The following is a 27,440-nucleotide window of genomic DNA, read 5'->3' as shown; positions in this document are numbered from 1 at the left end:
ATCAGGATGTGTAGGCCTCAGCTCCGACTCACATCAGGATGTGTAGGCCTCAGCTCCGACTCACATCAGGATGTGTAGGCCTCAGCTCCGACTCACATCAGGATGTGTAGGCCTCAGCTCCGACTCACATCAGGATGTGTAGGCCTCAGCTCCGACTCACATCAGGATGTGTAGGCCTCAGCTCCGACTCACATCAGGATGTGTAGGCCTCAGCTCCGACTCACATCAGGATGTGTAGGCCTCAGCTCCGACTCACATCAGGATGTGTAGGCCTCAGCTCCGACTCACATCAGGATGTGTAGGCCTCAGCTCCGACTCACATCAGGATGTGTAGGCCTCAGCTCCGACTCACATCAGGATGTGTAGGCCTCAGCCCTGACTCACATCAGGATGTGTAGGCCTCAGCCCAACTCACATCAGCCTTGCTGCGGCTTCACTACGCCTCTCCAGGTTTTGAAAGCCGATTTCTTTCTTCTTCTTTTTTTTTTTTTTTTTTTTTTTTTTTTTACAACAACCAGATCGAAGCCTGCCAAAAGTTTTGAGTTTCTCCAGTGTGTGTTGAGGGGAGGGGAGCAGAAAGGCAGCCAGTTCTGCCCCAATTCCAGAGAAAGGGGGTCAGCAGTGTTAGGGAGGGGGGCGCTGTGGGGCGGGGGCGAAGGCCCTGGGGGAGGGAGGCTCCAGCTGTTGGGCTTCATCTGGGGCAATTAGCTGTAATCAGCTCTCTCAGCTCTTTGGGTGTTCCGAGACACCACTTTCACACGCTGGCATCTCCCCGGACATCCCCCCTCACCATACACACACACACACATGCACACACACGCACGCACACACACATACAGAAATGCACAGCTATATTACATCTTGAGGAAATACTGAGAAAACCTTTTTTGGTGTCAGGACCTTGTACAGTATGTCACTGACTGTGGTATTTAGAGGTGTCTCCCAACATAGCACTGTGTGTGTGCTCCCCCCCCCCCCTCTCTCTCTCTCTCTGTATGTCTCTCTCTCTCTCTCTGTCTCTCTCTCTCTGTCTCTGTCTCTCTCTCTCTCTCTAGCTCTTCTGTGGTCTTCTCCTAGAGGGTTGCCATGTGTTGCACACATGTTCCTGCAGCCTTGTGAATCGCCCTTTGTAAAGAGCGGCATCTTTCACGCCGGTTACTGTATTTCCCCTAGTTACAAACCCCCCCCTGACCCTGTCCCCTTGTAGCTCTGATTGAAATCACCCTCAAGGAGACAGGAGACAATGTGCTGTAGGTACTCAAGTGGGACGCTCACACACACACACACACACACACACACAGAGGCTCACACACAAACATACACACAGTTCCCTCCTCTTCAGAACTACTGTGACTGAGCCCCTGGACTCGGAGGGATTACCAGACCACGGGCCTGGCCCCTGCATCTGTCCCCAGTGAGAGGTAGGGGCTGGCTGGGGCGCGGGCACCTCGTGGGCAGGAAGGGAGCCCTGCTGCTGAGACAGGCAGCTGCAGCCTTGTAAATCTGGGGATCACAGCAGCCTATTTCCCCCGGGGATCCAGAAAACCACAAGCCATGATTGTTCTAGAAACTAATATGTCTGCTCATTGAGGATTAGTTTTGAACTTGTCCAGTGTTCGAGAAGTTTTGGGCCTGGTTTCTGTACTAGCTAATTTTGGTAGCTAAAATGTAGCTTGCCCGCCAAGGATGCATACACGCACGTACGCATACACAAACTTACCACACACACACACACACACACACACTCATACACAAACTTACGGCTGCGTGGAGAGCAGAACGTCCCCTGGGTCTGTTGACAACCTGACAAGATTAATGAGCAGGTTTTGGTATCAGGAGCATTCCATGTGTGTGTGTGTGTGGGTGAGTGTGCGTGTGTGTTTGTGTGTGGGTGAGTGTGCGTGTGTGTGCGTGCATGCCCGAGTATGATAGGCTACGAAAGGGGCAAAAACGGCTTCTGTACGACTAATCTTCCATAATCCAACCAAGAACAATTACAACTAATCTCAGAAACTCGTAATCCCACCAGCACCTGCTGCCACTCCCTCAGCAACACCAGTTGTTCACGCATTCCCAGAAACACAATTGCCGTGAGGTGTCTTTGGGGTCCAATATGTGCAGTATCTGCAATCCTTCCATGTCTTTATTGGTTACAGTTATGCGTACAGTATATAAGAGCCAGGCCAACAGACAGAGGTCGTAAACGCTGAGTCTCCTGTCCTCTCACTGCCAGGGAAAGAGTCCGGTCCAGGGACAGCATCTTGCCTGCGACACACTATAAGAATATCTAGCTCCAGAATCAAGAACAAGGTTCATGTTTTTTTTATTTTTATGACCAAAACATCAAAGGAGATCCACGATAAAGACAAGATGTTATTATTTATACTTACATGTTTATACCCAATCTTAGAAACCCATTATAATTTGAATTGTAATCAAAGTACTGCCATCTATTGACATTTCACGGAACATTCTAGCGGTGTGGCCAGAGAGAACACAGCTCTCTCTGGTGTTTTCTTCTTGCTTGTGTGGGTATGAGCCCTGCTCCACGGTTAACCTGTCTTATTAGCAGCAGCTTGTAGTGTTACTAGGACCTAAAAATAGTGGTTCCTGTGCCCAGGGTTGTTGAAAGCCGAGTCCGCCTCCTGATCCAGCCAGGCTGTGCACCGTGCCGGCTTGCACAGTGTGGGGTCATGGGTGAAATAATGGCTAACACATGTGGAGGCATGAGGTTTTACAGTGAAGGAGAGCCAAGATGTTTCATCTCCCAAGTGCTAATTACCCTATCCGAACTCTGCTTTTCTCACTGCCGCGCTTTGATCTACTGTATGTCAGTTCACAAGACAAGCATTGTAATGCATTTGTCAGACCCTTATTTCTGTGGAAGGGCTTATTAAGGACTCTTTCTATGTCCTTCTCTCTTTCTTTTTTCTCCCTGCACTCACATGTATTTGTGTGGGTGTGTGTGTGTGTGTTTGTGTGTGTGTTTGTGTGTGTGCAGTATGTTAGGCATCTATTGAATGACTCAGATGCCAGGGGAATAGAGAACTTCTGTCTGTGCCAACTGCACATATTTCTGAAGTCAGAATATGTCAAACTCCTTAGATGTCCTCACCAACATCACGGAGCAGTAGAGAAACTCTGGCCTTTTTATTGAAGTACTTACAGTAAGTCTCTCAGTGGGAGTGATATTCATCCCATATTAATATTCCATTCATAAACTTGAAGGGTTTCTACAGTGTATCCATCATGAGTGCTTTGAGCAGAAACAGGGTGACCTCTGTCCTCCTCCAATGAGCTGGAACAACAGAATAACATCCTTGTCTGAAAATAAAGTGCTTCGCTTTCTGTCTACCTGTCCTCGTGAAGAGAGTCCTGTGCTGGGATTCAGGGCAGACTGAGGAATCCATTGTGTGTGCTGTAGCCCTCCTCTTCCCCCTGCCCACCGCTCCCCATCCCCTGCCCACTTCCTCCCTCCTTTGAAGCTGGCCGTCCTCCTCTCCCGCAGCCAGACAGGATACCCCACATCCTGTCGGAGACAGGAAGGAGCCCCGCTCTAAGCCCCCATCACAACGCGTGCTTCTGCCTCGGCACCAGCCTCAGGTCTCCTCCACCACTTTACCCTCCAGCTCTCCAGCCCTGCATCCCTCTGTCCCTCTCTGCTACCACAGACACTCCGTGCTGCTGCGTCTTCAGCACACATTACACCCCCCGCCACAAACCGCAGACTACAGGGCCCCTTATCGCTCCCCAGCAAATCCAAACAACTTCATCTGATTGTGTCAGCCAAGCTGTGGCTCCTCCCAGCCGCCGAGAGATCTCCACATCTCCAGCCTCCTCAGATGGGCTCCTCCGGTCCAGGGAGATCTCACTTCACACAGCTGACACCAATTTGACTGAGCAGGCTCTTGGATCGCGCCTCTCTCATGCTCCAGCAAACTCTGAACGCCAGACCTTCATCTGATGCAGGGCCAGTCGAGGGGTTTTGGTCGCCGCGCTGATAACCACATGCAGATCAGGAATTCGGTTTGCAGTCTTTGCAGCTTTCGCTCTGGTGTGTGCTGGTGCCGTATGAAGGGGCAGGGAAGAGGAGAGGTCTGTGGAAGGGGGTCAGCGGTGATGCAGCACCTTGCTTCAGATCGACACCAGATGGTTTGTGTTGAGTTGTGTGTGAAGGGACGGCAGTTCTTTAAAAAACACAACATCTCCAGAGAAGCTTGCTCTCAACTGCACACTGTGTTTACCAGCGAGGACAGGGAGGGAGGGGCCAGTCTAGTCTGTCTCACGTCCATATTTTCTTGTTTTCTTCCATTAGTCTTTAGCATTTGGCTCCCCACCACAGTGTCACAGTCACTTTGAAAAGTTGTCGTCAACTCCCAGATTCGTATGTCTTCCCATCATGCTCCAGTTTGAGGTCAGGGGGAGGCAAGCTCCAGACTAGTCACCAAACCTCCCTAAGGTCACAGACTCACTTGTTTTGGAAAGAGCTGTCAGGATGCAGTTTTCCGCACGCACATATGCTCGACCATTCACCAAGAGGCGGTCTGGATTTTGAACATCACTGGAAGGCCAGAGTGCTGGTTCCCTGTTCCAACAGCAGCAGCAGCAGCAGTGCTATAATCAGGCTGGCTCCGCTGAGCTGCTCTCAGGTGTGGGAAGGCGTCAGTGCCAAGCAGCCATCAAACACACAGCACTGTAATTTAGAGCCCGGAGACGCAGAGCAGAGGTCTGGCAGTTCCTGTGCAGGGAGCTAGCATGGAGACAGGTTCACTCATGCAGGACCCGCTAGTAGCCAGCTCCTGGACTGCGGAGGGCTTCCCGGACTTTGGGTCGGTAAGACCCACCGGCTAGCCAATACTCATCCGCTCTCCCACTGGGCCAGTTCTGTAAAAGCAACAAGGCATCGATGACGTTTGGCCTTCTGTGTACGTTCCAGCGCTGTGTGCAGTATGTGGGCACTGGCAAGCTAGTACAAGGGCCTCTGGGGCAGCCAGGAGTGACTCTGTCTGACTGGCTTTGTAGCCTAAGGTTCATAAAATCTGCTCCACGGGCCCTAAAACAGGCCCTCCTCAGCCCAGACCCTGCACCACCCGCCCTCTCTGAGATTGGCAGCTGGTGCCTTTCCGTGACTAGTTCAATCTCACACAGAGCAACCGAACAGAATAATCCATCTGAAAAGTTCTGGTAAAAAAAAAAATACCCACCTCCGGGAAGGAGTAGTGGGATGTGGCTGGATTTCCAATGTGTAGGGCTGTAGTGTAGGGTGCCGTTTGCAGTGCATGCATAGCTAGTGGTCTGTTTGCAGCTGTAGGTAGGTGTGATGTGGGGCTGGGGCCTGGGACAGAGGCTGTGTGCTGTTGTGTGGAGGCATTGAGAAAGCAGTGGGAGGAGACATCTAGTGGCCTGCTTGAACACGGTGTGATCCTGACACTGCTCTGCTATATCCCTGACTTTGGTGTCAAGTATAACATATGTAGGGAGATTTTTTAGTCTCTAAATGATTTCCTTTCCCTTCTCTCCACCTCTCTCCCTCTCCCCCTTCTCCCCTTCTCTCCCCGTCTCTCCACCTCTCTCCCTCTCCCCCTTCTCTCTCCTTCTCTCTGCAGGTCTGGTTAAGAGAGAAGTGTCCAAGCGGGACAGGGTGTTTACCGTACCCTCCAGGCAGGGGGTCTGCGTGCAGTTTACCGACACTGACAGGCTGCCATGACGACCAGCTGTGGACCCATACCCAACCCCCACCCCGACGCGCCAACTGTTTCTGGGCTTGTTGCTGTGTTGACATCCCAGAATGTGAACGATAATGTTATTGTTTCGACCTTATGATGTGTGTCAATGTCGTAGGCCAGTGAGTGTTGGACGCGGGTGCCCCAGTCCTGCGGAGTGCGGGGGAGGCAGGCCCTGGTCTGTGCGAGGCAGCGCCTCGAAAAATGACATAAGTATGTGGAGACGTGGAGACCTGCTGACACGCAGGCTTTTAATATGTTTAAATTGGCACATGAATGACATTTAGGTAAGCCTATGGTTCGGAATTAATTTACATTTCTGACAGGTTATGCGCCCCCCCCCCCCGTCTCCCCCGTCTCCCTCCATTCATACCTTAAAACTCTCTCCACAACTGTTGCCATGCCGATTGTTTCTGCCACCTATGACTTGGGCCGTGTTTGGCCATCTTATAAGCGGTTCCATGCTTGGTTAGAGGTGGTGCTAGGTCAGGGCAGAGCCCGGGCATGACGTGTGACAGCGGCAGCGACAGCAGCGGCACATGCCAGCCGTTCCCTACAGGACTCTCGTAGACAATGTGCTCGACGGGAGGAATTTATTGCGCACTCCCGTGCATGCTTTTCCCGTAGATCACATGGGCGCTGTGTGTGTGTGTGTGTATGTCTAGGTACGTGTGCAGCACGGGTGCACGCACATTAGGGGAAACACACACTCCATGTGCGGGGGGGGGGGGGGGGGGGGTTGTCGTGGTGAATTGAGACGTCTCTCCAGACCCGTTTGTCTAAACCCCCAAAACGTTCAGCTGGAGATAATTGATTTTCAGTTACACCGAGGGTCCGACGTGAGTCCAGCAGGGCCTGGTCTGGCCTGTGACAGAGGACTGGTTGTTACCGTGGCCCACGGCCTCTCCGCAGAGGGCAGAGGTTCAGCAGGGCTGAGGGCGCTGGTGCCAAACCCCTGGAAAGAGGGCCAGTGCTCAGTCACACAGTGGCTGTAACACATGCATCACACGCGCACCTGTACAAACACACACACACACACAGACACACACACACTCACACACAGGGAGGGAGCAAAGTAGAGCTGGCATGCCGTCACCCTTCAAACCTGGACAGCAATTCAAACAGCGGGCCACTTTTCACCCACCTAAAAAACACGCTCTCTCTATGGTCAGGCTTTTGTTCCTGCTCCATAGAAGGATCTGTCTCCAGTGTACGCATCACAACAGAGGTGGACTGACCAGACAGGTGGTTACTGCTGCCTCAAGAGGAGACAGCTTTATCATGTTTACATCAAGATCCGTAAAATACCTTGATAGGTTTGGATCAGTCGACCAATTCAGGCACTGAATTTACTGGTGACCACTGGCAGTTACTGGTGACCATACTAGACATCCAGTTCTCTAGTCTAGGATGCAGACATAAACTTATGCTCTGGGCTATGTGTTGTAAATATGTGTCTGTTGTAGCTTGTCTGAAATTGTTGGCTGTTGTAACAAGCAGTTGTTTTAGAGAATTCATATTAACTGTGAACTGAACGATTCTTGGATGGTGCGATATCCGTTCAGCACTGAGTGTAATAAACGAGACGGCACAAAACACAGTTGTGAATAAGATAATCTTCGTTGACTTGGCTTGTTGTTTATGTAATGACAAATGTCGTGTTGTGATAGAGATGTTGGGGTCGGACGGGGGCTACAGATGGATATATTTTGCCGGGCATGGTGACAGGAACAATAACAAACGCTGGTGGCCACCGGTTAGTTGCTTGACAGGCTGACCAGGCCTGGACAGCATCAGACACATGGAGAGGTCTCCCTCTAAGCAGGGGTTCAGATCATCTCACGTCCCTTCCTCAGCTCCTGGGGGGTATGGGCACCACTCGCAGGGTGACTGGCCCCAATCATTCAAACTCGCTATTTACATTACCGTTATAGAGGTCAATGCATTTAACTTCTATTATAGGATAGCATGCTGTAACAAAAATCGCACGGTCCTACAGTCCTGTGTAAAGTGGCGAACAAGTGTATTATTGTGTGCCAGCAGCTTGATTGACGTTGGTTTGTTGAGGATTTAACAACTTTACCTCAGTGTGTAATTTTTTTTACAAGTTTACTCACATTGTCTGAACATGTCTGACAAACAGAACGAAGGATGGAATGCCAGAAGGGGCGGGGGGGGGGGGGGGGGGGGGGGGGTGTGTCCCCGTGTGTTGGGATTCCTGCCTCCATGCCCTCCGACCACAGCCTGTCATGTATGACCTCAAGTAAACAACATCTATGAAGTTTTACTCGTTTCATGTATGAATAAATTGCTGCAGCCTTGTAAAGTTTAACAGCTGCTTCGTTGCTCATTTGCGCTTTCCTCCTCGGCTGAAGTTTACAGTGGAAAATGTCCCTGACAGCTTGCCCTGTTATGAATCTGCTTGTTCTCATTAAACTTTTTTATTTTATTTTATTTTTTCGGTGGGATTTTTCCCAATGCTGTGGAGTACAGGGCCGTTCTCAACATTTTCTTCTCATCACGGGAAGCTTGTAAAGAGAAATCCTAGTAAAGTGGTTCATTAAAGCGTTTCACGACCAGGGCTTGATTAAGGAGCTTTCATTGCAAAAATAGGGATGATTATCCTACACCAACACTGCATCACTTTACAGCTTAGATGCTTTTGGTTTTGTCATTACATGTCTGCCAGGACAAGCATGATTTAAAATGATCAATATTATTGAATATTCACAAACTATATTCGAGATTTTGTTGTAGGATCCGGTATAAGCTCAAATGTAGAGTAACGCAATATTTCTACTACAACATTTCGAGAGCCCCATTTTCCTTTCAATGCCTATTTTTGGTGGTTGGAGTTGTTAAGTCAAAAGCGTGAGTTTTAAAGGTCTGACAGTTCTATAATGTTACCTGTAATACTCTGAGTAAGCAGAAGCAGGCCTGACTGAGGAGGGGTTCACCTGTCTAAACAGCTGCTGAACAAACAGGCTGCTGTTAGTTCTAGCTCCGTTCTGGCTGCAGGTCTCTCCTGATTCCAGAGCTCCTCTGGCTGGCGTTGGAACCACAGTGAAAGGTAAACATCCCATTCTGAAGATCGTTGGCTGCAATTTAGAGAGATCCCAGAGCCCACAATTGGGCACACAATCCTTGATCTGTTCACCGGCAGCAACGAGAAATCTGTCACATGGATTTTTATTTAAATAACTTCAATAAATATGTATATTTGTGTACCAACTACGCACACAATGACATCACCCTTCAAACAGAGCCACAGGATAGCACACCTTGACACTTACAGGCAAAATATGAGCAAAAGTGTATTTGTATCCTCTTGAATGTCTGTAGCTACAGTCGAGTTAGCGGATTTTTTATTTTATTTCTTTCTTCCGTGTCAAAGGTGTTGAAACCTGGCGTGCATTAAGGTGAAATACGGCTGTCCTCGTTGGCGGCCTTGCCCCCTCATTTTCAAACGGGTTAATAAGCTAGTTTACCTGCTATGATCATCAGCTGTGAGTCTCCAGCAGTGCAACAGATGTGCCCTCCCCACCTACAGCCCTGCAGAGAAGACCGGCAAAGTGTGGGAACGGACAGGGCCTCGGAAGAAGAAGTTATATTTACTGTACATGGTTGAAAGAAATGACCCTTTTTTTTTGAACCCATGTGATTCTCCTCTCCCCCATTGTTGTTTGTCCCCGGCAACGCAAGTCGCAACGGCGAGTTCTATCCGCGTTCCATTCTGTCAAGCGTGGCGCGGTGACTAACTGGTGAGATTTGCTGAGCGTGTGCAGTGGAGCAGCTCTGTTAGCCATTAAGCCCCTTTCTTGAAAGGGCTCTAATGTCCCTACTGTGCCTCAGCCCAAGGGGCACATTTCACACAGTCACACAGTGTTACTGTTCACTGCGGCCTGGCCCGTCCTTGGCAGTCACAACACACACACACACACACACACACACACAGACAGTGCCAGGACTGGGCCCAAGGAGAGCCAGATGTGCCAAGCATGGCTGTATTCACTATGCCTCACTGTCCGTTTAAACAAACACAGGCCCGAGCGAACGACTGTTCTGGACCGGTTCTGGTCTCTCTACCTTATCATTAGTTACCATGGACACTTCACTTTATCACTGGACCCGGAGACCTCCGGGGAAGTCTCTGGGTGTCACAGCGACGCCGAGGTGTGTTAAACGCTCGTTGGGCGGCTACAGTTGAACTCTACTGGGGGACCAGGGTGACAACAGCAGGAATGATCACCTTAGCAGACAGCAGGATTGAGGTTACACAGTCAACAACACCGAGTCAGGGTCAGACTTTACTGAGAGGCTTCCTGTCTCTGCAGCCAGAGCCGAGTGATGTGCCAGAGCCCTGTGTGGCACGGACCCTGTCCTGCGGTTTCATAGTTTACACCTTGGCGGTGGCCAGGCTGTGGGCTCTTTGTTTATTGATGTATAAATCCTGAGGAAGATCTATGGTCTGCAGCAGAGCAGCTCTGTCGGAGCCCACCTGCAGGGCTGCAGCCTGGCCCCACCACCCTGATCCACCAGCCTGGTCCACCAGCCTGGCCCACCACCCTGGTCCACCAGCCTGGCCCACCACCCTGGTCCACCAGCCTGACCCACCAGCCTGGCCCACCAGCCTGACCCACCACCCTGACCCACCAGCCTGGCCCACCAGCCTGACCCACCACCCTGACCCACCAGCCTGGCCCCACCAGCCTGGCCCCACCAGCCTGGCCCACCAGCCTGGCCTACCACCCTGACCCACCAGCCTGGCCCACCAGCCTGACCCACCAGCCTGACCCACCACCCTGACCCACCAGCCTGGCCCCACCAGCCTGGCCCACCACCCTGGTCCACCAGCCTGACCCACCAGCCTGGCCCACCAGCCTGACCCACCAGCCTGGTCCACCACCCTGACCCACCAGCCTGGCCCCACCAGCCTGGCCCACCACCCTGGTCCACCAGCCTGACCCACCAGCCTGGCCCACCAGCCTGACCCACCAGCCTGGCCCACCAGCCTGACCCACCAGCCTGACCCACCAGCCTGGTCCACCAGCCTGGCCCCACCACCCTGACCCACCAGCCTGGCCCCACCAGCCTGGTCCACCAGCCTGACCCACCAGCCTGGCCCAAACTGACTGATAGAGAGCCTACTGTGAAAGGGATACTTAATCAGGGAACTATCATTGCGACAGTACAGTCGTCCTCTCCGCGAGGCTTGCGTGATTACTGATTAGTACAGTAGGTTTCGGTATTCATAGCTCTCTGGTGAATCTTCATCGAGCAGGTTGTTGTCAGTGATCTGAGGAGAGGAGGAAGGGCTCAGAAGTATTTGCTGAGCACAGCCCCCTTCACAGTCCTTCTCAGTATCAGGTGAAAGAATAACAGCAGTGCTATACTCATTGGATGTGGCTGCTCCACTACTTAAACAACATTAGAACATTCTTCAGTGGCATTAGAAAATATTGAGAGAGGGTGGGAGCGAAAGGTAAACCGAAGAGCTAAACACATGGACCTGGGAGGCCTAACGGGTCTGGTGGACAACCTGCCAACTGGAGCCGCGGCTTGCTGGAACGCACGACGCATTGCCCTCTGTGTCATCTGCACTCTGCTGGTACAGTAGCTGTCTCTCTCTTGCTGTCTCCTCTCTCTCTCTCTCTCTCTCTCTCTCTCTCTCTCTCTCTCTCTCTCTCTCTCTCTCTCTCTCTCTCTCTCTCTCTCTCTCTCTCTCTCTCTCTCTCTCTCTCTCTCTCTCTCTCTCTCTCTCTCTCTCTCTCTCTCTCTCTCTCTCTCTCTCTCTCTCTCTCTCTCTCTCTCTCTCTCTCTCTCTCTCTCTCTCTCTCTCTCTCTCTCTCTCTCTCTCTCTCTCCCTTCTCTCTCCCCTTCTCTCTCTCTCTCTCTCTCTCTCTCTTCTCTCTCTTCTCTCTCTTCTCTCTCTGTCTCTCTCTCCCCTCTCCATCTCTCTTCTCTTTCCGTCTCGCTCTCCTTTCTGTCCTTCTCTCTCTCTCCCTCCCTCCCTTCCTCGAGCTCTCCCTGTTCTTGCTAAATAAGCTTTCTGTGCTGCTGGAACTGAAACACTAATGGCAGCGTGTTGTGGTTCCTGCCCTGCTCACTTACCATGGATGTCTCATAAGCTGTCCCTCCGCCCTGCTCTCTCAGTGGCCAGGCAGACAGGACGGCCCTTACACCACCAAAGCACACAGGGAATTGGTCTATTAATCATAAGGTTGCCGGTTCGATTCCCGGTCATGCAAAAATGACGTAGTGTCCTTGGGCAAGGGCACTTCACCCTACTTGCCTCGGGGGGAATGTCCCTGTACTTACTGTAAGTCTCTCTGGGTCTGCTCAATGACTAAATGTAAATGTAGCACATAGGCACCAACCACTATGCTTGGCTTGCCTTCCATTCTGTCAGACTGTCAAGTTCATTTAGAGATCAGCGCCTTTGTAAATGATCTACAGAAGTGATGGCTCTGCACGGGCCTGTGTGGTGGCCCGCCCCAAAGCTGATTCTTTCCCGCTGCACGCCGTCAAAGGTGCAAGTCAGAACGTTGTAACTGTCACCTGATGCTGCAGTTATAGGGTTGTTAAAGCGAGGGGTTTGTTTTCTCTGCCAAAGACTTGATTCAGCAAAAGATCTTTGCCGCAGGGGTGAAATGCAGCCAGAGCTGGTGATTTATGCCACTGTTTGTGCTTCTTGCTGGATTATCCAAGGGCACCAAACAGGGTTATAAAATCTTTATGTCAATGGTAGCACGTGACATAAACAAAACTATTTCTTATCACAAAGGCTTTAATTGTTTCCCCGACCAAAATCCTTTTGAGTAATAGAAAAGCTCCTTGGGAAAGTTTAGACTTTATTTTTGGTTTGTGTATACTGGACATGCCATGTGTTCTGTCAAACCAGCAGCTCCACACTCATTTCAATTGCAGATCGTTAACGGGGGCCTTTTTGATGAATGTAAAGTGTAAGTGTTTCTGGCAAGGTGTTGTTCGGGGTAATGAGAGTGAATGGCAGATAAAGCCTCTTTTCATGGAGCGTTCGGAGTTGGCTGTGCGGCCCGGCCCAGCCGCAAGGCACAAGCCTCCTCTGACTGAAAGAAAATACAACATGGGAAGAATTTCCTGAATTGAAACTCGATCTGATTTGCCTATAAACAGCGTATAGAGTAATACTCAAACAGAGTAACACTGAGACTGTCCATGAAGACATATTTGACAGAAATGATCTGTTGTTAATTAATGTGGTTTTCCTTTTCGGTGTTGTTCCTTTGGTGACCCGTCAATCAGACACAGCCAAAGCTAATACCGCTGTTACACTGCCTGGTTGAAAAAAAAAAAAGTTTTATCAACTAAAATATAACAATGTTGTCCTCTCAGACAATTGGTTCAAGATTCCTTCCCCGTGGCAAGTCAAATGAAGTCCACGTAAAGAGTTGTGTCAGGCGCGGGGTCATCTGTCGCAGTTCTGCAGAGGAGCGGAGACTGAGGCGGTGGCTGCCAAGGACGACAGGGGGCGTCACCGAAGATGGGGTAGAAAAAGGTGGCTGTAATCCATGGCTTTCCTGTACCGGCTGGTTTCACACAGAGGCCCAGCTGGGTGTTGGGTTCCCCTCGTGGCAGCTGGGCTCCGGGGGGGAGGAAGGGGATTGGGGGGTATGGGGTGGGAGGGGAGTGGCTGTGGTCCCCTCTTGTCCCCTTTGAAAGAGGATCGTGGAGCCGGGTCCCTCCGCAAGGCCCCTTGGACCCAAGAGCTGAGAGAGCTCTCCCACCCTGGTCGCTGCTGGTCGCCAAGCCTGCAGAGAGCAGCTGTGCAGCCCTGGGCTGGGGGGGGGGCAGGGGCAGGGGGGGGGGCCTTGAAGCCTTCAACAGGAGACGGAGGATGAGGAGGTGTTCCCATTAGACTCTGGAATGTGTGGAACTTCAAATTGGATTTGCCAAGGGATCTAGAATCAGCCTACTGTGACGGAAGTACAGGGGAATAACCTGGGCTGGTGGATAGAAAGGTATTAGTCTGGGAGGGTGGCATAGTGACAGAGAGGGGGAGTGTGTAGCTTCAAACACTGCTCACGCTGGGAGAGTCGGTAGACTCTGTTTTCCCCTCACCCTGCAGAGCAAAACGTAAGTTCAGGAAAAGCTTTGACAGTGCGTCGACTTGGCCTTTTCGTCAATCTCGCTGATCTACAGTTTTCTCAATCGGGAGAAGGTTTCAGAGGTTCAAATGGTTTCCTTGTATTTTGCCTGGCCACACAGACGGTGGAAAATAGCTCTGAAGCTCGTTGTGCTTGGCTGGACAGCCCTGTTTTATTTGGAGGCCTCTGTTAAAGGATGAGTAGCCCTGCTCTTCTGGAGCCGGCCCAAGGCCTTTGGAGATCACACAGGCCCTAAAATCCATATGTGAGATGTATAAACAGCAGCTCGTGTTTATTTACGGCTTATGATCCCTTAGCATGTAGCTCATGCTCGCTAGTTCCACACCGGAAAGAGAGAGGAGCACAGGCTCAACATTCCTGCACTGGGTACTGGTGTGCAGCGCTGTGCGAGAACGAGTTCTGCGTCTGCAATCTCATGTTGTGTTCTCTGACGGCCCGTTTCACATCTTTAAACCTAAACATCTGAAGAAAAAAAAAAGTGGTTTAAAACAAAGTTTTGTATTTTGACTTGAATCTATACGTGAAGTATGTACATGCATGTCTGCACAGTCAAAAATAATCTGTAGGGTTCATGTGATCTCAGTCCCCCGTTTACAATCCTGACGTTAGGTTCTACCAATACCCATAAATAAACGTGACGTACCGGGGCCGTGCCGGGGCCTTTACCGGGGCCTGCGGCCCAGCCTCAGAGCCCGGAGTGGGCCCCTGGCCTCTCCTCACCCTGGGCTGGGCCAGTGGGAGTGTTTAATGACGTGTGCTCTAAGGGCTTCCATCACTCTGAGGGTTCAATTGGGCCTGCGAGGACCAGCAAGCAAATATGTCAGATTCCTGTAGTCTCAGAGCAGCGCTAAAGACAGGGAGGTCTGCAGCCCAGTCACAACAGGGGGCCTGCCAGACACGGTCCTGCTCTGGCCCGGCCCGGCCCGCGGCAGTGTGGACGGCCTCAACCTAGTAACGCTGGAAAGTACTGAACATCCACTCTGCATTTCAACACCTTCCATTCATAGTTCACTGCTGCAGCACACCAAAATATAAATGTCTTCTTTACAAAAAAAAATGCACATACTTGTAAAGTACAATATAAAAGTATAAACAAAGCCAATAAATTCACCACCTTCAACTTTCAATGTAATTCAAAACCCATTTAGTTGCAGTTACAGAACCATTCTATCCCGAGGGCGACTGCTAAGTTTGAATAGACTGCTCCTTCCTCCGGTGTGGAACAGCCATTGGGGTGGTGCACAGAGGAAAACTAACAGCTAAAATACTAAGAGTCAGCAGAATCTTCTTTACTGTTATGACTAGACACCGGGATCAAATATTTCTATTGGAAACAGTGAAGAAAAACAGCATTTGGGGCTGCTTCTTGGGTGGAAAAACAAAGAATCTCTGAGCTCTATCTGCGAGCTGTGATTATGGTGTCGAGGCAGAGGTGGTTGGGGTGGTTGTAATGAGAGCCTGGAGGGTTTGGGCTGTACTCTGCTCTAAAGCCAAGAAAGGCAGGTCTGTTTCTGCTGCACCACTGGGGAACATCCAGTGGCACATCGTGCCCATGGCAACAGGCATGTGGAAGGTCATCTTAAGATCTTATTACCAAATTAGGTGGAGCGCCTTCAGGGGTGAGATCATTGTGATTTCCTTCCTAGATTTGAATGTTTTCCTAAAGGTTTATTGCTTGTTAATCTTTAGCTACTGCCAACTATGTTTATTTGTGGAGGAGACAATGCTATTCTCAGACACAGCTCTCAGTTCCCTTCCCCTCTCTGCTTTGATATTTCTTTGGAATCCTAATGTTTTTCTATCTTCTGTCATTTCACTTGGGCACCATATCTTATCACAGCGTCTCCTTTGCGTGTTGAAGGATTCATTATACAGTAACCATGCGGTGCATTTTCCCCATCCAGGCTGTTTGTGTGGTCACCTAGAGTTACAACCACTTCTGAGCCTGGTGGTAGTGCTCCATTAACCACTGGTAATTAAAGTGTCGCTTTGAATTGCATAGGCTCCATTACTTTCCCTGGACTGTGAAAATGAGTTGTTCTGAAAGTATGCTCTCTGCTAGTCCACCCTCATTACAAAAATATAAGTCACACAGTAGAGCAAGAGTCCATAGTAAACCTTTACACAGACCCTCTGTGACAGACTGACAGTTGTTTCTGTTGCAAATCCTGTGTACTAGAGTCAAAGGTAAGCTATTTTCAGAGTAGTTTCAGAGTTTGTGTGAGCAGAGATCAACCAAATGTGACTGTAAATAGCATTCCGTAATGAAATTAATTAATTGAAATAAATCAATTCATTCAGTTACTGTAAATGAACTGCCAGACTTGGTTTCTTTGATCTGATCAAATAAATGACACATTGAATTCAGTATTGGAGTGATTATGTCTGCCTGCACACGTAAAAACTCTTGGAAAATGTAATTCAGTTTACAGAGTTTCAGGGCATTTAGCCTTGCCAACCTCAATATAATAACTGTAAAACTATTACAACCTGAAAAGTGTTGGTATTGGCAGTTGGTCAGAGTGGAGGCAATAAAAACTTTGCCGCATTGAATTCTGGTCTGCAAGAGCCATGTGATTGGGTTTCAGTGGCATTTCATGGCATTTGACACATGGTGTTCTTAGTATCTTCTCACCCAAGAGTTGCTGAGCTTAGTGCCCAATGCTCCCGATTCAGGTCAGTTTAACCATTTCCCTTGCTGGCTGTCCAAAGTGTCCTTGATTGACTGTCTGCCATTTCAAACGCTAATTAGTTTGTTCTAATTGCTTTGCCGGCAGTATGGCCTTGGCCCCCTGTGGTCATTTGGGCCCAAGTCCAACTGCCTTCCAACCGTCTGTTAGGCATCACTTGGAACATTTCTGAACACAAATGTCAAATTAAGTGCCGTTTGAAAGAATGTATTTCCTAGAGTTCCTAATAAAAAAGAATTTCAATCTACAAGCCTAGAGGGCAGTAAATCACCCGCACATTTATGGGGCCTGCCAGCTTGTTAAAAGAAATCACAGACAGTCAACGGCTCAGGTATGGAGGTAAGCTTGTGACTGGGGGGGGGGGGGTAACACCAATAGACACCATTCTTCAACTTCGACATAATAGTCCATAAGTACAGAATTAAGGGGGCTAGAAAAATGTGTGTGCCAAGAGGAAAAGTAAGAGACAAAATTCCACACATTGTGTTTATGGTTATGCGACCTGTACACCAGAATGACTGTGACAGAAAGAATGAATGATAGAAATACGGTTGTTTTTTTACTTCCATAGGAATACAATGTTATAGAAAATCCAGAATCTCCAGAAGACTGCTAGGTTTCTACAGTTTGGTGTGTGAGTCTATCCAAGTGACACACAACATGACACTTTCCCCACCTCACATGATTTAATGCTTCAATAGGAGTTTATGATGGCAGCACTTCCTGTTTAATTTGGTTACCCTCCCTTCATTTAGTCCTTTTACTACCTGTCATGATAACGGATGATGAACACTAACAGCCTATAAGTATAACTAACTACTAGAAGGGTACTGTAAGTCTTGAGAATTGAGGAATATACTGTACCTGTATTTCTATTTCAGATTTTATTTTTATTTTTTTAAGGCTTTGGAAAGGAGGCCGGGGGAGGATATGTTACCACTACAGTACTGGTTGGTCTATAAGGTTCTGGGCTCTGTGCCAGAATCAGTAAAACTAAAGATATGAGAAGAATTTAATCCTTGTCAAAAAAATACCAAAGCCAAAGAGAGAGATTAAAGGCTCCTTCCGTAAAATAACATTTCAGGAAGGAGACAATAATCCCATTTATTCCGTGATAATTTTTTCTTCTTTTTTTTTTATTACATTTGAGACACTTGCTTAGGTTGGTTGTGAAATAGATGTTTTTGTTATTGGTTCATATCATTTTACGCGGTAGCAGTGCTGCTGTTCATCTTGCCAGAGATAATTTAAGGTAGTTAAGTTAGACCGTGGTGGAGAGCAAAGGATGACATTCTGGCCCAGATAAAAAGTCCGCTGTTTTCACAATATACCTCAACAGAGAAAAGTAAAAAGCAACACGACTGTAATGCTACGAAATCTGCAGAGAGAAACACATAAGAAAACACACAAAAGTACTCAATATGCGGGCTGGATTTACCAGTTTGAGTTTACTGTATGCCTACTAAACAAGCATGAAAATGTCTACCCAGAACAAAAATAAAGAATTCCTTTGTGAGTCAAGAAATATATTAAAGGACTAGGATTGACAAAAAAAGGAACGACCAGTATAACGTCAAAACCATAAATGATAGACCTAAGCCAAGATAGTAAAACAAATTGAGATTTTCCAGTGTGTCTCCTGTCTCAGAAGCTTACTGAATACAAATGAACAGGATTCGAACAACACGTGTGCATTTAGATATTACAGTTCATATTTCCTTAATGCACTTAATAATCTTTCATCTTTTAAAGGGTATGCTCTCTGAGAGAAGCCTAAAAAAGTGGAGCGTGGGCCGTTACTGATGTTTGCAAGTTCTTCTTCCGACCACGAGATGGCTCAAGTGCATCGGATCTGAAAACAGGTAAGGCTCAGGAATCTGTTGCTATAGAGATGACGCTCGGAGTTAACTTTCTAACTGGACATGGCGACATCGTTGGTGAACAACCAATTTAAATAACAATCAAGGTAGACTAACTAGATTTTTTTTATGGAGGAGCTAAGAAGCTGCTGTACAGTAGTCGATGTAGCTAATAGAGCTACATTGTTCGAGGGATTTACGTGAATTACGATTAAAAATTATCAGTCTGGTTCTTAAAAGAAGATTGAAAGACTGATAGCTCTAGAGCTAGCTATAAGTATCACTGTACGGTGTAAAATAAGTAACTAAGCATGTCCAAAAGTGCAAAAATGTAAAATATACTAATTATTACTTTAAAAGAAAGTCACTGTACCTTGTATCAATGAGAATTAATCGTATTCTGGTGGGTGAGAGGAATCAGAATCAGAAATATTTTAGATTCCTTTATCGTCTGTGCTGGTGTGGGAGGCAGGTGTGATCATATTCTCTGGGATTATCACTGTATAAAAATGGTGTCACTGGATCCTACTACTACATTTAGTGAGGCTGAGAAAAACTAGCCCTCTTCTCCGCCCCTCAAAAAAAGGACATAGGAAACTATTTACATGTTATTTATTTATCAATGCTTTTAAACTATTTATCTAAGAATTAATTATTAATTTAATTGGGACTACTTTTGTCCTGTAAATGGGTCTGGTAAATCTAGTGATTTTTTTTTCTGACTTCCCATGATGCATCGCTGTATTTTGTTGTAGCTCAGGGAGATGAGAGAAATCTGACACAGCTTTCTCTGTCTCTAGCTGCCGACCGACAGAGACGATCACTTGACATCATCAACACAATGCAGAACATGGCATAACCGGCTTAGCCAGAAAGGCTAGCTTCTGCTGAAACAATTCTACTTATAGAGGGCATCCAACTATTTTGTCACGTTTAGCCGGTAGGTACCATTACAGTACTGGTTGTCTGTTTACGTTAGGGTAGCTAGCTGATTTTATTGCCAGCCAGTATCGTTTGCCCCGTAATTACACCTGCTGCTGGATGCTATAGTATTATCAAGTTCATTGGCTTAATTAGCTTCATTGGCAAGTAAGATTAACACTTTTGCTAGCTCTAACACAAATAGTTCTGTGGTATAACGTTAATGACGTGCTAAATTAGCAAATGGGGCATGTTGTGTGTTCAGCGACACAATCAGAATGAATGTACCCTACAAGCCACCTTATCTTATCCATGCATTTATCACTGATGGATGTGTGGTCTTTGGTTAGTTATTAGTATGCTAATGACCTTAGCTGTTTGTTGTCAAATGTGGTCATCATTAAAGTCCTTCAGATGCAGTGTATGAAAGTCGTATCGGGTGCTGTCCGCAATGCAGGTGCTGAAAAAGAAAGTGCTTGGGAAATGTGGAATTAGCTGGCTAGATAGCTTGGCTGTATAAACGTTAGCCCCAGTTAGCTAACGTTTGCTAAATATTTTATACTAAATTTCATTTTCTGTAACTGCCTGCTAGTTTTTTGTTGTTTTTTTAATCAACAAATAAAGTGCTTCACGTTATTCAAAGGAAGGCAGTCCACAAACCAAAGTCCATAGAGAATGAAGAGAGAGTGAAAAGGAATGAGCTCCATATCACATGTCGTGTATGTACAATACGTTATAGAGGATGGGAACCAGTTGTGTTTAGTGCTGCAGTTAATTGATTATTTATGTCTGTGTATTCAGTGTGGGGAAATGATGGTTAGTGTGTTGGAGAAAAGGAAAGCATTCAGAGATACTAGTTGGTGGCACATTGTTGTCATGGTTTCATTGTTGTTATTTGATTTGTATCGATTAGAAGGAGGACAGTTGACTGTGACTGTAACAGGGATGTCATTTAATGTGATGTCATTTGTAAAGGTTTGTGATCGCTTTTCCTGTAGCTAGTATGGTTTTCATACGGTGACCTCAGCCATGGTCATAGGAATGTATTCAGTTTTTAAATGGAGGATCAAGACCCCAATGATCAAACTGAAGCTATCAGCATCCGGTCTGTTCCAGGAAAAGGGGGTGTGATGCACGAGAGTGTGCTTGCGATGCGTACAGAAAGCACTCGGGATTACGCATCTATTATAGATTAACTCTGTGGCGCGTATGACATCATCGTTTGTGTGTATGACTCAACTGTACTGGAGGTCATATATGACTGATACACAGAAGGATTTTCACCTGAGTCTGACTAGCAAGCAGCATGTGCTGGGATTCCATATGAGGTGATAGTGAATGTTTTATTCATGTTGGTGAGCAGATGATGTAAGAGGAAGAAGCTGAAAGATGTTTTATTGAAGCTCTCTAATGTATGCAAGTGGAAAGCTTTTTCTGTGTTTCGGCACTCAGGGAGGGTGAATCAAAGTGGCCCCCCCCCCCCCCCCCCCACCCCCCTCTGAGCCCAGTGGTGTTGTCGGGGAGAGGTTGGAGACAATGGGGCTGCTGTGACTGAAGGATGGCCCTCTCTCTCTCTCTCTCTCTCTCTCTCTCTCTCTCTCTCTCTCTGGAAGCAAGGGCGTCCAAGGAGGGAGAGGGAGGGGGGGGGTGACTGCCTTATGCCGCACCCTGTGTCCCTGTGACGTCTTCCGTGTTCTGAGGATTTGTGAAAACGTGGGCTACTTCTCTCTCAACGTCCACGTGTTATCTGGGCTATATTCTTTTTTTGGGGAGAGCTGCCTAGAAATTACTTTTTTGAATACCTGTTGATAAAGACTTCTTTCAAATACAAAAGATTGTGGGAAATGAAAATGGCTTAACATCAGGTAGGACACTGTAGCTCTGTTTTTGGGGAGTATATATGCAGAGACAAACAGCAAGCTTTTGTTTAGGTTCAGTGCTAGTAAAGCGATAAGATACTGTATGTGTCCAGAGATATGGATGCCCAGACTGCCCACTCTTATTATAAAATCAATAGGTCAACATCAGCATTTTTTGCCTATTAGAGTAAACAAACAAAGCAAGGGAAGTTGTATCTTAAAAGCTCCATTATAGCTTTCAGATTTATCCTTTTTCTACGCTAACTTGTTTTCACTGTTGTAGCTACTCTTTCCTTCCTAGATTCTTCGACTGTATGACAAATAGTCAATGCTGTTAATGGATTTGATGGTGTTGCCAGTAGAGCTTGTTCAGAGTATCATCCAAAAGGGATTAGAATTGGTTGGCCAGTGAGACCGTTCAGCCAGAGCCCATCCCAAATATCTGAGTAGGGGAAGCAATCCAGTACGGGACCACAGAGATAATGTTGTCTTTCTGCCGCCTGTGTCAGGTGTCAAGGGCTGCTGCCGTGTCTAAGTAGTGTCGACTAATGGCTTCTGCCAACGTTACAATGGAGAATCAACTGCACAGCGCCCAGAAAAACCTGCTGTTCCTGCAGCAGGACCACAGCAACACTCTGAAGGGCCTCCACTCCGAGATCAAACGGCTCCAGCAGCACTGCACAGGTAAACAGCCCCCCGACCCTCAACATGCCCACACCACATTCCTCCAGAGAAGCTCTGGACATGCATCTGCTTCCTTAGCAGCTGCATCCACAGTCCGAGCAGTAGACCAAAGTCACGCTGGAAAGCTGATTATTATTATACATGGTTCACTATGCTTTAGCCCCGACTGTCCCATAACCCTGTCTGACCTGCTGGTGCTAAGCTGGCCCTGGAACTCTCACTAATCCTGGGGTCGGTGAGACGCTAGCCTCCATCTGGATGAGCTATCTGCTGCTGTTGTTGTTGTTGTTGTGCTTCTGATCAAATGCTGCTTGCTGCCCCGTCCGTGTGTCCTGATCCGGCCTGCTCCTTGATGGGGCCGCCCACCCTCCCAGGCCCGTCACACCCTGATCTCATGGTGTCATGTGACCTCTCATGGTGTCATGTGAAACTCTGCTCTGTTCACAGACCTGACATATGAGCTGACATTGAGGAGCTCTGATCCATCAGGTGAGACCTACCCCTGCCTCCGCCACACACACACACACACACACACACACACACACACACACACACACACACACACACACACACCAACACACGCCACACACACACCCAGCGCACCTATCAGGTTCACCTGTTGTGTCCAGAGTGGCAGTCCCTGGCGTTGCTTGGATTAGGGGCCTCTCTGGGCCTTCATTGCAGTGTGAGCTTTAGTGAGAGTGGGCACTGAATGCTAAGTTAATGGTCATTCTTTCGATTCTCCTTTTGTATGGCTAGTCTAAGATATACCAGTGTCTGCATTCCAGCCAATGTACTTACTACACCCAGCCAACAGTGTTTGCTCACCTTTTGTTTCTGATTTATAATACTGTAGCCCTCCTCACCATCCACAAACCCTCTTTTGTATATGTGTTCAAATGGTTCGTTTGGAATAGGATCGGCATTTGCTCAAAAATATAACACACATTTGTCTGACATGCTTTGAATCAGTTGTAGCATGCTTTCTCCTCAGCGGTTAGAAATAGTAAAAGTGCCACAAGGACCAGGCCCTTCAAAAGCAGCCAGGCTATAAATAAGGCAGCAGCAGAACATAGCTCCCCTCTCTCTGTGGAGCCCAGGCCCAGGGAGACAGCAGAAAACACCGGCTGTATCCTGGTAACACTCTCCCACCCAGGAAGCGCTGCAGGACCCCTGCCGTTTCAGGGGCCCCTCCCCCCACCCCTGACTGCTCCCCGCCAGGCTCGCCACCCCTCCCCCCCGTTCCCCAGAACATGCCAGAGTCACAACAGAGGCCTGATTCAGAGCCGAAGCAGAAACCATCCGTGGTCAACCAGCGGGACGGTCGATGGTCACTCGGCAGAACGGTCCGCGGTCACGTCGTGGAACCATCCGCAGAACCCTGTACACTGTGCCCTGACTGTAAAGCAGAATCACACAAGGGTCCAGTTGTATTCCACGTCACATTCCATGTAATTATAGAATGGGAGACATGACAAGGATTATATTTGACATCCCCTACCTATAGGATATAAGATCTATATTCTACCAACACATTCAATATCCTAACCCAAGGAAGCCAAATAGAATGGCTTGACAAGCAGTTGCTGATCTCTGACCTCAGGGTGAACATAAGTCATCTTAGCTTAATCTTTGATTTTCTGTCTCTAAGCCTGCTGAAACTCTGAAGGGGTCACCAGCATCCCAAATGTCCCAGTGTGGCCGTACGACCATCCCTTCACTGACAGTGGAGTGTGTCAGACCCTATTCTGACTAGTGCTGTGGAAACGGGTGACAGATCGTATTAGGTTTGTGTGAGACAACACGCAGATTGCAGTGCAGGAAATTAGATTAGGTCTGCCAGTGCTAATGCACGGTCGGCAACCTACTTAGTGCAGCAGGGCTGCTCCAGCTGGGGCCCCAGTACAGAGACAACAACCCCCTTTTACTGGGATAGATGCACCAGTAACACCCCCCCCCCCCCCCACGCACACACACACAGACACATACACACACACACACACACACAGACTGCAGCTCAGTAAGGGATTCTGTCTATCAGAGATAATGGAACCAGGAAAGCTTCCTATGCCTGGGATAGCCAGGGCTCAGTCCTGCTGTATAAAGACTGCATGGTAGTTGTCGTTTCCCCCCCCCCCCGGCATGCAGGGGTGGGGTGGCTGAGATTTAATTCAATTTCTCTATATGATCAATGGCAATGTGATCCAGGCTTATAATGTAGCATTACCTGGATGAGACAGATAGGCCTGCATCTTAGCTCAGTGAGCGAGCTGGGATGGGTGCAAGAGGGTGGGGTGATTTTGGGGAGGGGTGGGGGGAGCAGTATTAGTACAAACTAAAGGTAGTAGGGAAGATGAAGGTCAGAAAAGAGCCGTGCCCTTGCTATCGACCAGAGCTGCAATATGAGACAGGAGCTCTCTGCTCCACTGCAAATAGGTCTCCGCAGCCCAGACTCTCCCCCACCCCACCGACTGATCTCAGCTGACTGGCTCAATCCATGATTAGTGCTGGCACTCAACAGACTATTGAGAAATAAATGTGTGCGCGTGTTCGCTTAATTGCCTTTGTCTTTGATGCCTTTGTGTACCTGTGTTTGTGTGAAACCTACTGTACCTAGTATCAGAATCAGAAAGGGATTTAATCGCCATGAAAGTTTGCACAGACAAGGCATTTACTTTGGCAGGAAGGTGCATACATTCAACATATAGGAATACATCTTCAATAAGTGGTGTCAGTTTAAACCAGTTGAACTCTACTAAACCTTAGTATGTGTGACCTTGTGTGTTACTGTGTGTGCAGACACGAGCGAAGCTCGATGCAGAGAACTGCACCAGAAGTGTGAGGAGCTGGAGGCTCAGCTGAAGCTGAAGGAGGAGGAGAACTCGGAGCTGCTGAGGGACCTGGAGCAGAAGAACGCCATGATCTCCGTCCTGGAGAACACCATCAAGGAGCGGGAGAAGAAGTACCTGGAGGAGCTGCGGATGAAGAGCCAAAAGCTGGCCGTGCTGTCGGGCGAGCTGGAGCAGAGAGCCAGCACCATCGCGTATCTCACCTCTCAGCTCCACGCCACCAAGAAGAAGCTGCTGGCGGGGAGCTCCTCGGAGGGCAGCCCCAACGTGAGCCCTGTGAGCTCCTACAAGCCCACCCCTCCCCCCGCCAAGGACCGCCAGCCGGAGACCCCCCGTCGCCGCATGAAGAAGAGCCTGTCGCAGCCGCTGCACTCGGAGCTGACGGAGCTGTACCGCCTGGGGGCCGACGGGCGGCGCGTGGCCCTCCGCGACGCCGTGGACGCCATGCCCGACCCCACCCCCTTCCTGCAGGCCGCCAGAGACACGCCGGAGCCGCACGTGCCGCGGGAGCGCCCCGCCGTCATCCCGCCCATCGCCTCCGAGCGCTCCTCCGCGGGTGCCGCCTCGTCCAGCCCCCGCCACAGCCCGGCCCGGGACCGCCAGCATCGGGCCCATGTGGGCGTGGCCCACCGCATCCCTCACAACACCCCTCCCCTGGCCCCGCCCCAGGCGGAGCTGGAGACGCTGGCTGTGGACCAGGTCAACGGGGGCAAGGTGTTGAGGAAGCGCTCCGGGACGGACAGAACAGTTTAACCACTCACATCCCGGAGGGCGGAAGACGAGCTTCACCTACTGTGTAACCGGCTGCTTTTTATGCAACACCGCAACAAAGAAAGTAAAATGGAAAATGGACAAAAAAAAAGAGAAATCCACTTTGTTTGAGTGCTTTTTTTCATATGTAGAAATGGGGCTACTATGAGCATGCCAAACGTTTTGTTTTAAACCCTCATGTGACTTACATATCCTGTCTTTTCTCTCTCTCTCTCCTCACTCTGTCTAACATGGTGCACTACTTCCTCTGCCAAACATCTGCTTTATTGCCTGCTAATCTGGTGATTCATATACATCAAGTCATGGTTACTACTGGAAATTACCTTCATATTTCATCTGGTCAGCAATACTGCCCAGTCATATCAACAAGTAATATAATCCAATCTTCTTGTAATGTAAATACATGAATAACACACTAGGAAAGAATATTAATGTGCTATTGTAATTGTAACTGGTGGTACTTTGCCGGTTATTTATGCATTGGGCTTTGGGGGCAAGTTTCAAGGAGAAAGGAGCTCTAATTGTTGCTGCCTGGCAACTGATTTGCAGTTATCAAGTGGTTCAAATGCAGTAAGAGAAAGGTGTGTGTGTGTGTGTGTGTGTTTGAGTGAGTGAGAAAGTGTGATTGTGTGAGATTGCATGAAGTTTGTGAGACCGAAAGCTTTATGAGGTTACAATGCTGTGACATGGGCATTTACAAAAACATCACGGTCACAATCACTTATGATATGATCCGTTCTTAATTGTATATTTCAAATGGTAAAGGATTTTAATTTATTGTTTGTTTTGATATAGAAATTTTACGTCAAATTAGTTGCATTATAACCACATTGTTATGCTTTTCACCTCACATACTGGTCCTTAAAGACTATGTTACAATAAAGCAAGCAATTTCTTACTCCTGTATAATGTGTTGAGAAACTCAACTCTTCAATGTTTGAATGTTGGAAATTGAATTAGTACAGGTAAGTACGGTGCTCTGGTTGCATGCCTGTCCCCTGATAGCACGCAGGTGTCTCAATGGAACAATCAGAGGCGGAGCTAGACCCCAACAAAGGGCGGAGCAATCTCAAGGGGCCCTTCTGATAAAATAATATCTAAAATTCAGAACTGCAAACTGCAGACAGCCATGGAGACAATTCAGTGCATCTTTTCTGAAAATAAAGTATCTACTTTATATTGTCAAGACAGCTAACCTGCAAGTTAGCTATCCAGCATGCCATTCATTCACCCGTTGAAACAAGCTGATTCAATCAACTGTGGCAGCGTTGTTACTCAGCACTGTTCATCTGTCCGAAAATTAGCTTATGCTAAGTGAAAGCAATGCCCCCAAATGTTCTACAATACTTCAATGCCTCTTCAAATATAGACACAGTGGTCTGCAACACTACAAGGCTAATTCAAAAACAAAATAGACACGGCGGTCTACACAACACTACAAGGCCTATAAAAGTAGAGAGTGGTCTACACTATAAAATCAAACAGGTTAATCAAACATTCTCATCTGATTTCTTCATAACCAAAATGTAGTTAATAAAGAGGACTGCTTATGGATGCTTCACTCACCAATTATTTTCCCTGTTCAGCATGGGGTAGTTGAGTGTCGTCCATTTGTTTATTTCACCATCCTCCATAGAACAAAATAAATTGAACAAACTTTGTACACGTCACAGTCGCTTTTCAAAACTTCATCCTCTGTTTCATCCAATTTGTCAGCCAATGTTTTGTATTTGAAGTTCGCTTGTAAAGCCACTAGGTGTCCATCTTGGACAACAGAACCGGATTTTCTCAAGTGCCTACTGCCGCCGATAATAGACAGATGTGAAGACCACAAGTAGGCCTGTAGCCTATTCCTTTGGTTCGTTTTGTTATTAAAACTTGTAAAACAATTGACTACCATGTGCCCTGAATGTTCGCATTTAGCAATTCTGTTTTCA

At 48.1% G+C, this 27,440-nt stretch overlaps 1 protein-coding gene across 3 annotated transcripts; it reads left to right on the top strand.

The window, feature by feature from the left end:
* The first annotated feature begins 18,427 nt into the window (after positions 1-18,427).
* ccdc92 (coiled-coil domain containing 92) lies at positions 18,428-26,401 on the top strand. 3 transcript variants are annotated; one of them, XM_084690457.1, is made up of 5 exons: positions 18,428-18,526; positions 19,220-19,359; positions 21,709-21,883; positions 22,331-22,372; positions 24,683-26,401. In XM_084690457.1, exons 3-5 carry the CDS (start codon positions 21,748-21,750, stop codon positions 25,483-25,485), a joined length of 981 nt encoding a protein of 326 aa, XP_084546583.1. In that variant the 5' UTR covers positions 18,428-18,526; positions 19,220-19,359; positions 21,709-21,747; the 3' UTR covers positions 25,486-26,401. The 3 variants fall into 3 exon arrangements, with proteins under 3 accessions (XP_084546583.1, XP_084546584.1, XP_084546585.1); XM_084690458.1 differs by lacking the exon at positions 19,220-19,359 and having other exon boundaries at positions 18,453-18,526; XM_084690459.1 differs by lacking the exons at positions 18,428-18,526; positions 19,220-19,359 and adding an exon at positions 19,836-20,668.
* Positions 26,402-27,440: the final 1,039 nt, after the last annotated feature.

The sequence above is a fragment of the Hypomesus nipponensis genome, chromosome 24 (genome assembly GCF_054491055.1).
Source record: "Hypomesus nipponensis isolate SF chromosome 24, ASM5449105v1, whole genome shotgun sequence".
NCBI lineage: Eukaryota > Metazoa > Chordata > Actinopteri > Osmeriformes > Osmeridae > Hypomesus > Hypomesus nipponensis.
Note: the sequence above shows the minus strand (reverse complement) of the source record. Positions and strands in the feature narration are given on the sequence as shown.